Genomic DNA, 11,124 nt, shown 5'->3' on the forward strand with positions numbered 1-11,124 from the left:
TGACTTTTAAAGTAAAGTCTTTATGAGTTAAAGAGGTTTTAATACAGCTATTTTAAAACACCTTCCTCAAGTCACTATTTCTCAATGCTAATTGTGTATTTTGACATATTTTGGCAAATATATGGAATATAAGGATATAAATATGTACATGCACTGCAGTCGGGCAGCATATCACACTGATGTACTAGATATAAACATATCTTTGCCAAAATATTGCAAAATATATGTAACCAGGTGAAAAAACATGTAACAGAACAAATAGACTTCAGTAGACACTTTCTCTGTTATTGCAGTCCTGCTGTTCACAGCAATGGAGGGTTATCGGGGGGGCGGGGGGGGGGGCACCGGCGTGGTTACCGAGAGTTCAGAGGGCAACAGGAAATACCAAAGGTCTATTTTGGCGTATTTATTTAACTGGGAAAAAGGGATGCTGACGTTGCTGATAGTTACACACACACAAAAAAAACCTTATTTTGTGAAGAGAGAGATGTTACTTATTTTATCCCTGATGGAAAGTGTTCAGTTTAAGACCGATTGGAAGAAATAGTTCTGTGTCTGCAACAGGAGCTTGTTGTCCTGGGAACTCTGTCTGTCGATGATCCATGTGTGTGTGTGTGTGTGCTTGTATTCATAAATTCATAGCTGTGTGCAGGAGGCACTGTTTTCTGCTCTTTTTATATATGTTTTTATTGCATCCGTAGTATATGTTTGCTGGATTTCAATTCTAGGATTATTTTGGATTTATGTGGACGACGTTTTTTGAGCTCATTTGTGGAAGCAAGTTTTGGGGAAACCTAAAGAAGCGGTTCCTGCCAAACACAAGCTCATAGTGCTGAGTGTTGGGTAGCTCACGCTCTCATTTCTCTAGCTCGTTTCTTGGACTTCATTTCTGTTTCTGAGCTTTCCAATTTGCTGCCAGGCGCCTCACCCAAACTGATACTTACTCAATAAACAGGACTCCTTATATAATATATCCAACCACCTCTTCTGGCCAGTGGAAGATTAAATTAATGCTCGATGGTTGAGAACCAAAACACCTCAAAAACTTTGTTATATGGAGTATTTTGAGAAACTGACAGATGGCCGTCATGCTTGTGGACATTAAAAGGATAGTTTGGATTATTTTTAAGGGGGTTGTAAGAGATCCTTTGCTATAGTTAGTGTATCACCTACAGTTTGGAGAAGCAGGCAACAATCAGTCAGTTTTAATGTACAGTATGTTTAGAATATTTTCCCCTCTTTACATCGAACGTCACAGAGAACAGAAGACGTTCTCTCTTTCTCTTTGCTAACTTCAAAGCCACCAGACTCCATTGACAAAACCAGCAATTTTACCACACAGAAAACAGGAGTTGCTGCTCTACCGCTGCCTCAGTTGGTTAGTTTGCTTGTGTTATTGAGCGCCTTTGGTGTTTTCAATATTTAGTTCGGATCCAAACTATGGTGTTTGTTCATTGATCGACGCAGCTGTAGCACAGCAAATTCCTGTGTTCGCCGAGGTAAAATTACTGTTCTTGTCAATGCAGTCTGGTAGCTGTGAAGAGAGCAAAGAGAGAGAGAGAGAGAGAACAGCCTCAGCCTCATAGAAGACTCTACCGCATGCAACTCAACTTAAAATAATCCGAACTAACCCTTTAACTGAGACGTAGAAAAAAATAACTGTCTTCTTAATGCCTTTTGACTCATTTTCATCGCCTGGCTTCTTTTAACTTTGAGCGAAACTTGCAGCAGAGACGCCGATGATCCAAATCAAACACAGTCAGTCTCGGGTTAAATTGTGATTTGGCTTCTAAAGATCTCCCAAATTCCTGCGATAGTTTAGTCTGCGGAGCCTGTGGGGGGCAAAGGGTCCGACTGATAGGAGTTTGGAGCTCAGTCAGTTAGACATTTTTTATTGAAGAGTAGTTTATGCAACTTTCCCACATTTGGAGCAAGTCAGATTAGCACTTCATCACTGGCCTGTATTTATACATCAGAGATTCTTTACATGCTTCATAGAAAAAGTCTCGGATAAGGCACATAAATTACTCTTCGCTGTACATCTGAAGGGGCAAAGGCACAATGGCAGATAAGTGCTGGAAAAGGGCATTTTTTGAGTATAATTCACTAATAGTTCAATAGCATTTCTGTTACACACAAACTTTTTACACCAATCAGGACATACATACAAATCTGAAGAGAGAGAGAGAAAAAAAAAAAGCAGTAAAACTCAGTTTCAGTCTAACGTGACAATAGTCTTTGTTTTAAATCAGATCTGTGAATCAGATAGCGTCTCTGTTATCTGGATGTTTTTGGCTTGTCTCAGATGCATCTTGTTCATCACCACCAACATCAACATTACACACAAGTTTTAGTGAGTGGGTGTTGAAGAGCATCACCTCCGTGCGTTTATCTTCCTCTGTTTAGTCTTTAACAGTGTGTAGCAGTCTGTGGTATGCAGTCTGATAGTCCACTTGAGTGTGAGGAGGAATGTCTGCTGTGCAGCAGTGAGTTCGGTCACAGTCAGCTGAAATAATAACTGTTTGCTCAGTGTTGATCTTCCATTTTAGGTTTGATCTTAACATTAAGGAATCCATCTTCCCTCTACGTGGAGGGCAGACTCGTTCTTCCTTTCTCTTTCTCCTCTTTGTCTCACCTTTCTTTGCTACCTGCAGCCGCACGACTCCACCACCATGTCCTCATACTGCTTGTAGACCACGTTGTTGGCCGAGTCGATGTAGAGTATGCTGATTGGGCTGAGTCGCGTCGGGACGCAGCAGGTGGGCGGCGTCGACTCCGGGTCCATGGAGTTCATCAGGGTCTGTATGATGGCGTGGTTGGTCGGCTCGAGGTGCGAGCGGATGGGGAAGTCGCAGACGCCGTCGCAGTGAAAGGCCTCGTACTCCAGCGGCGCGATGATCCAGTCGTCCCAGCCCATCTCCTTGAAGTTCACGTGGAGGCGTCTCCGGTGACACCGCGGCCTCGTCTGCGTCTTCACCACCTGATGTTGGGGGAGGGAGTGTGGCGGCGGCGGTTGCTGCAGTGGTTTTTTAGCCCCCCTTGCCGCAGGAGCTCGGCGCATTCGTCTCTGGGTGAACAGGTATTCGTAGACGGTTTTGTTGTCGTGGCCTGACCGCGCTTTGATCTCGTTGTAGAAAAGGTCGCGCTTCTTGCTTTTACCAAACGCCAGGAAGAAAGCCTTTTCTTTGTTGGTCCTGCCGGGTCGAGCGAACCCCAGAGTGCGAAGGTCCACGGGGCGCCCGCCTCTGTGCTCCAGAGCCTCCAGTTCAAAGCACAGCTGCTGGGACTGCTGGTTCTGCTGGTTTTTAAAGCCCTTGAAGACTTTCCATATGTCAAACACTTCCCATTTGCTGCTAAATCCGCCTCCACCGAGCAGATCCTCCACAGTCTTCGTCTGGAGCAGAGCAGCCTGATGTTTACCTGAAGCGCAGGTGTACAGCTTCAGGCACGGGGACGAGCCTCCTCCTCCTCCTCCTCCTCCTCCTCCTCCTGCTCCTACACCTCCCCCTGCAGCTCCGCCTCCTCCATCGGCGGCCGTGGATCCCATTGAGGCTCTGCGGGGGTCAGACAGGCGCTTCCTCAGGATGCGTAGCTCGGCCCCCAGGAGCCCGTCTCGCTCCAGGGAGCTGATGTTGAAGTGATACCTCTGCCGTCTCAGCTGGGGCCCACGCTCATCTGCGAGGGAGGACGGAGATACAGACACAGAAATATGAGTCCAAACGGACGGAAAGGCAAATACACACACATACACACGAGTGAAGGACAGTAAAGTCACTTGTAGACGCATGAAAAGTGCAGACAGACATATTCTCACACTAGAGCTGTCAATATTAACCACATTTCTAATCTATTTTTAATCAAATACTTCAAAAAATTCTTTTTTCCAGATTGTTAAACATGAAGATTTCATGCTTTTCCTTGTTGTACATGATAGTAAGTACAGTGTTTGGACATTTGAGCTAAATTACAACAGGTATTAACAGGTATTCTTCACTGTGTTCTTACATTTTATAGGCAAAACGATCAATGAATCGGGAACAAACTTGGTAGATTAATACAAATAAATTATATATTTACACATTTCTTTACAGAATGCTAATGCAGTTAGCTGCTAACACACACACACACACACTCATAAACACAGTCATCAGATAAAAGCACAGAAACATCAGCAGGAATGAACTGAATGGTGTGGTGTGTAATGTTTTCTTTTGTTGTCAGTGACGGAAACCAGTGAACCTCCATGTCCAAATGAAATCCAGCAATGAAATCCACTAAAACACACACACACACACACACACACACACACACACACACACAGCAGCAGATCTCTGCTCACTTCTTCTCACGTTATTCCCCCTCCTTTCTATCCAGGACTTTAGCATGCATTGAAAAGTACATTAGAACCAGACAGGGAGACCACATCGGACTGTAAACAGGCCTGTTATTACGGACCTGCAGCTATTCACTGCCGATAGACAGTTAACCAGCATCTGCTGTGGAGGAAACAAACCATCAACACACACACACACACACACATGCTGGCGCTTCATTGTGGAAGATCTGATTAAAGCTCAAACTGAGGATTTTGAAATTGTTTGCAAGAAGTTTAGAAGAACCTTTAGATGTGGTCTTTGTTATCTTTTAAAGTCAAGTGGAAATTAAAGTTTGTTTGTTTTGCTTACTTTCGGAGCATTTTTAATATCTTAAAAATAGATCGTATCTGGCCAACAGAGGATATTTTTAGAATTATAAAGCTGATTTGTGATTATTTGCTAAATTATTTGGTATATTTTTGGTTGTAGGGGTGTTTGTTTTGAGCTGTAGCGTCTGGTGCAAAGGATTTATGATCACTACATGCACCTAGTTACCAGTTTATTAGGTACACCTAGCTAAAAGCATTGCAGTCTAATACAACAGTCCTACAATACATCCTCCCTCTTCAAAATTATGTTCTTCAAGTGAGGTTCAAGAACAAGTGCCTGTTCCACCTGATACCAGAGCCACAAGGCTGCAGGTGCATGAAGTGAAGTGCATATAAAATGATTTCAGATTGTTTTTGAGCAAGAGCCAAAGGAGGATCAAGAAGGAAAACAATTTGTTAATCAAGTAAATACTCGTAGAAGAAGGTCTTGTTGGCGGCTTTGCTGACCAAATCGAGTCTGAAAACTTGTTCCTCCACCGAGGGACCACACAGGAGGAGAGTTTGGAGATTTCCTGCCTCGTCGTCCATTTGCCAAGAGTAGTGAACAGGAGGGCTCATGAAATTATTTGGTCATCAGTCACACTTTGTTGGTGCGAGCGAGGTGGAGCTGAGCTGGATGCTAAAGTTGTGCTGACTAGAAGGACCGGCTGGGATCAACAGGAGTTCAGCCTTAGAGAGTAGAAGGCGTCGTCCCATCATCCATTTGGAGAGTCCTATCCTCCGCCGTTTGGCAGGGATGGACAGATAGAACTAGGTGTCATCAGCGTAGCGGGAAAGGAAAACCATGTGAGCAGATAAGTGGACCGAGGGAGGAGGTGTGTAGTGACAGAAGTAGGGGAACACATATTCTTGTGCCTCAGCTCTGTGGGGTGGACGCAAACCACAACGCAAAGGTGGACAGGATTTGATGTTCACCGTGCCAAAGGATGCCGACAGGTCCACCATGATGAGAAGTGATGACTGGGCATCCCCTCTCACTGACCTCAGGGTTTCTTTCACTCAAGTTTCAGTGGAAAGGACCTTGAAACTTGACTAGATTTAGGTGTGACGGCTTGAAAGAGCTTGGAGGGAACAGGACCCAGAGGAGAAGTTAGGGGGACGACTGGAGAGCAGAAGATTGGAGACGTCTTCCTCAGTTAGAGGGAGACATGCAGGAAGTGATGCAACCTTAATCTGTATTGTTAATAAAGAAGGATGCAAAAGTCGAGGAGAGTTTTGAAGGTATGAAAATAAAAGCGGATCTTGTCATTCAGGTTTTGCAGTGAACCTGAAAGCAAAAGATGACAGAGGAGTGTGGTGCCCACTGAGGTCTGCAGGATCACTATCAGATAACCGTGGCAGCAGCTCGAACACGTTACATTCGTTTACGTGCAGCTCTATTTCACTAACGTGTAACTGTAATGTGTAATATGAGGCTAAGAAAGAAAGAAAGAAAGGGGAAGTGAGTTAATGTGAACATGAGAGGGGGAAGAGATGTGTCAGGCCATCAGTTACACCTTCCCTCACCCCTTTAACATGCGGAGGAGGTCACCAGCGATTTGCTGAGGACACACTAAACAAATAAAGCCCAAATTAAAAGTACATTAAGTGCTTGAAATGTAAACCTTTAGCGGGGCTAGAAATATTAAACTCTGGTCATTTAAACATTGTTTTAAACAGTTTTACACCGTAAAGACAACATTACACAGGGGGGCCACCCTACTTGTGGCAGTGAGGAGTGTTTATTTACCCTCCTGAGGCCGTATATCACTGAAAGCAGCAGTGCTGCCAGTGACTGACCAGATGGCTGGAAACACACACACACACACCAAAATACAACAGCACTCACACATAAATGCATATGTGTAAATATACATGCATGTGCAGGGGCATGTCCCAGAGCTGCAAACTTACTTTTAAATCTAAAATATTTCTTTCTAATATGAAATATCAATCAAAGTCACGGTTCAGGAGAAAATAAAATCCTGAGGCATCATCTCAGAGCTTAGCAGTAATAAAAACTGTAGTTTTAAAACTCAGACTTGTTGGCTGGAGATTGTTTTTGAGGATCTTTAAAGGAATAGTACAACATTTTAGAAAATAAGCTGAGAGAGTTGTTGAGTGTTACATGAGAAGATCTTGATACTGATCTCAAAACAATAAATCTGGTAAATTTGGTAAATATGAAGCGGTAGCCTGTTAGCTTAGCTTAGCATGCAGGCTGGAAACAGGGGAGATTTACAGACATTAAAGGTGGTGGATTTGTTGGATTTGGGCAGAGCCAGGCTCATTTCCCCCCCTTTTTTTCCAGTCTTTATGCTAAGCTAACCTAAGCTAATTGGCTGATTGGTGCACAGATCTGTATCAATCTTCTCATCGAACGCTCAGCGAAAAAAGCCACTCAACATATATCCCCAAATGTTTGAACTGCCCCTTTAACATACACACACAGTGTGACACTTGGATGTGTGATAGCTCACTCAGCTCCCAGCAGCTTCCTGCGGCTTTGAAGTCAGTTCCAGCACAGTTATGAGTAACAGAGTCGTATCTTTTCCCATCATCCCCTCTGTAAGTGTGACCTCCTGACCCCCCTCCAGATGCTCTGACTCTCTTACCTCATGGACTCCCCAACACAGACGTGTCTACATTTACACAATTTACAGCCCTGTTTCCAGCGCCCGGCCTCCTTCAGTAACCTCCAGACTGGTGTTTGACCTGCAGCGCTCTCCCTCAGATCTCCCAGCCCTGCTGCTCCTCCTCATTCCCAGCCTTTCTCTCCCTCTTCTAATTCAGCTAATCATCACTTCTCAACTTCAATCACACACACCAGATACTATCAAAGGACAGACCAAGTTGCATGTAAAGTCTGTGAGACAGTGGAGACACGACCGCAGCGTGGATCACAGTAATATTCCAAGAAATAAGTGATATCTGAAGATCATTTTGAGTTGTGTGGAGGTTTTATTCCATCCGCTGCCTCTTTTCCTCATGTAAACAAAAAAATTTAAGTTGGAGGATTTTCCATTCAGAACAACTACATTAAACGTTTTACATGTAATTTTAGAGCCACAAATATCCAACTAAACTACCGTGAAACGCTTTTGTGTGATGAAATGTGAAACTGAAAGACTGAAGCAGCACCAGTGGCAGAGAGAGGAGGCTTGTGGTCGTGTTTACCTTGTCCTTTATCCACGAAGCTGGTGATGGTGTTGGCCAGACCCGCTTCATGCAGCGCGCTGCTGTTCAGGTCCCCGGTGGACAGAGACCAGTACAGAGACAGCATGTAGTCATGAGGGATCACCAGCGGCTGCCTGTGATGCGCCTCCCGGTCGCTCACTTTCGGGACCTTGTTGCTGGCTCCCCGCTGCGCCACCGGACCCGCGCTCTGCTGCTGCTGCTGCTGCTGCTGCTTGTGCGCACCGGTGGCTCTTTGGGGAGAGCCGGTGCGCACTGGCGCAGCTGCACTCGCTCTGGAAGCAACTTTCCCTGAATGTTTCCCCGGTGAGCCGCCCCTTGCAGCTCCAGCAGCCGCAGCCCCGACTCCCCTCACTGCTGCATGCGCGCTTAAAGCCGCGGGAGCGTGCGCTTTGATGTGAGCATCCCCGCCGGACCAGGAGCGCACAGCCTCTTTGCGCCCCAAACTGACGCCTCTGTCCCGCTGCAGCTGCGCACGGATCACCGGCACGGCCGCACTGCGCGACGAGGACGAGGACGAGGACGCAGATGTCCCTGCTGTAATTTTGCCTTTAATAACACTCGTCTCGCCCTTGATTAACGGCGGGCCTGCGCGGATCCGTGTGATTCTCACCGGGGAAGGTTTCCACGTCCCAGAAACGGCCACCGGTTGCCTGCCAGCGGCTGGTGTGGACCCACCGATTCCTCCGCCGGTGCGCCGGTGGGCTTGCTCTACTTCCCCGCCGCCTGCCGCTGCCTCTCCAAGCCGGTGGTGCTGGTGCTCCGTCGGTCTGGTCCGGCTGAGTGAACCGAGGACGGGATGCAGGTAAATGAGAGTCCAGCAGCTCAGCAGAAGAGAGAGACGCTTCACAACTTTCATCCTAAAGCCCTTTTGCCTTTTGCCAGGCCGTCATTGTAATAAAGCGCAGTCTGTTCTGAATTAATTGGCTTGTTGGATTAAGAAAAGAAGACGGAGCAGCTCTGTTCGGTCCGAGTCTCTCATCCTCTGAGCTGACTCTGCGCTCCGCCAGAGGTGAAATGAATAAAAGGAGCCTCTCCCGTCTCAAATAGGCTATAGACATATGCAAGGTTGTAAAAACAAAGATGTGGACTATAACTGAGTTTTATAAGTTGAAGAAACAAATCCTGCAGACCCTTATTCTCCCATCTGTCATCTGTGAGAACCATAGTGCTGCAGGAGATCCCGTCAGTGATGGAAGCGCAGAAAAATCCCAAGAACCGGCTGAGAGAAAGTGGACTTGCATTAAACACTTCACGGCACGATTCTGCTGGATATCTTGTAAGAAACTTCTTTAAATCCCACTTTTTTTTCCAAGAGAGGCAAGAATGGCGTAATGCCGCTGCCCCCGACTTTTTTTTTTTTTTTTTTTTTTTTTTTTCTCTTTCCCTTCAAAGTTTGAACTCCGTCCAGTGAAAATATTTCACTCACACACCAACAACCCGCAGGTGCTCGAAAAAATCCTCCAACAAACCTGAGCGCAGGAATTGGAAACGGAATTCCAGAGAGCTGTTTTAATTACCCCGTGATGTCATGCTGTCCAAACTCATTTAACAGCAGTATTTCTTCTCAAATCTTCCTCCCCTCTTTCCACCGGTGACTCACTTCGAGCTGCAACACGAGAAAGAAAAAAGAAGAAGAAGAAGAAGAAGAAGAAGAAGAAGAAGAGGAGGAGGAGGAGGAGAGAAAAGAAAAACTTTGCATTATGTCATTTGAAGTGAGCAGCTTTTCTAGGCTTCCACTTACTCCAAACAAAAAGGGTGAGACGGGTGTCAGGTGATGTCAGGGTATAGCCCCCTGCCTCACACACACACACACACACACACACACACAAACACACACACACACACACACACACACACACACACACACACACACACACACACCATGTGTCACTATCTTTGTGGGGACCTCCCGTAGACACAGATTATGCTGGAACTAAAGAATACTAACCTGACCCTGACCTTAACCATCACCAAACACATATATGGATACTTAGATACTTAGTTTTATCAATAATAATAACACAGTCTAGAAAAATCATGTTGTCTCAGTGGGGTCCAGCACGATGGCCTCACAAACACTGTGGGCCCCACAATGTCAGTAATACAAGAACACACACACACACACCAAAACTCTCCTGATCTGTCACTTAAGTAAAAACAAATCAGTAATTTCATTAATAAGTCCTGTTTTATCAGCTGATCACGTGCAGGTGTAACATCACTCTTAAAGAAATCCATGAAAGTTTTTGATTAGAAAATATAATCTATTGAATTTTTTTAGGAAATTCAAGTATGCCTGTTTTATGTAGAGGGGTTTACACGATGATGCTCCAAACTCTTCATCAAATGAATTAAGTAGCATCGGCACCCAGGTAATCACTAGAGGGCGCTGTGAGTAAATACACTACTCACAAAAAGTTAGGGATGTTTGGCTTTTTAGGTGAAATTTCAGGATGAACCACCACCAATACATTTCCTGCTTCAGTTAGAATTGGTATTTAAACAGTCCTCCTCATCCTGCTGTTCACATTCTGACATCATGAGACCAAGACGACACCTAACAGTTGATCAGCAGCACCTCAACACTGGAGGCTTCAAACAGGAAGTCCTCAGACGGAGGTGTTCACTGAGCTTAGAGGGTCACAGAGTGTCATCAGGAGGTTGGAACAGTGATACAGAGACTGGAAGAGTCACAGAAAGGAGAGGAGTGGACGTCCTTTGGCCACGTCCCAATTTATTGAGACACTGAACATGTTTTGTTGTGGTATACCTACCACTGTTGGTAGATTTTCTTTCAATAAATTGTTTAAGATGAATAAAATCACCAGTGCATGCTTCTACTTAAATGCCCTACTTTCATGATATAATATCACTGTAGCATTCACTTTTTACATTTTCCATATATTTCACCTGAAAGTCGAATATCCCTAACTTTTTGTGAACCCTGTATATAGACCACTTTTAAGATCCACCTCAAGACTCATCAGGTCTTAACCTGACACGTTGGACAATGCGTTGCGTCTCGACCTTCAGGGTTTCACCCGCGCTGCCTCGGAGCAGGAGTGACGTGGGAAAATACTGAAAAAAAAGAAGCTTCGAGTCGAGTCGAGTTTGTGAACATCCACGTCGTTTACCTTCACTTTTTAATTTTCCTTCCTTTCGCCGGAGGACACGGGGCCTTGGTTTTGATCCTAAAACTCTTTGCCAGTTTAATTTATGATGCCACGAAGAGCGCCAGCTTA

At 45.2% G+C, this 11,124-nt stretch overlaps 1 protein-coding gene across 1 annotated transcript; it reads right to left on the reverse strand.

The window, feature by feature from the left end:
- Nucleotides 1-2,644: 2,644 nt before the first annotated feature.
- gdf5 (growth differentiation factor 5) lies at nucleotides 2,645-8,738 on the reverse strand. The gene is made up of 2 exons (XM_070849728.1): nucleotides 7,862-8,738; nucleotides 2,645-3,675 (listed from the first exon to the last, which is right to left on the reverse strand). Exons 1-2 carry the CDS (start codon nucleotides 8,736-8,738, stop codon nucleotides 2,645-2,647), a joined length of 1,908 nt encoding a protein of 635 aa, XP_070705829.1.
- Between the last annotated feature and the right edge of the window lie 2,386 nt (nucleotides 8,739-11,124).

Source organism: Pempheris klunzingeri, chromosome 2, assembly GCF_042242105.1.
Source record: "Pempheris klunzingeri isolate RE-2024b chromosome 2, fPemKlu1.hap1, whole genome shotgun sequence".
Lineage (NCBI taxonomy): Eukaryota > Metazoa > Chordata > Actinopteri > Acropomatiformes > Pempheridae > Pempheris > Pempheris klunzingeri.

What these genes read in the sequence shown, in the direction of transcription:
- gdf5 (XM_070849728.1), bottom strand. Translation starts at nt 8,738, where the DNA reads ATGAAAGTTGTGAAGCGTCTCTCTCTTCTGCTGAGCTGCTGGACTCTC. An exon ending in CTTCGTGGATAAAGGACAAG is followed by an intron (nt 3,676 to 7,861) that starts GTAAACACGACC and finishes CCTCCCTCGCAG; the next exon opens with ATGAGCGTGGGCCCCAGCTG.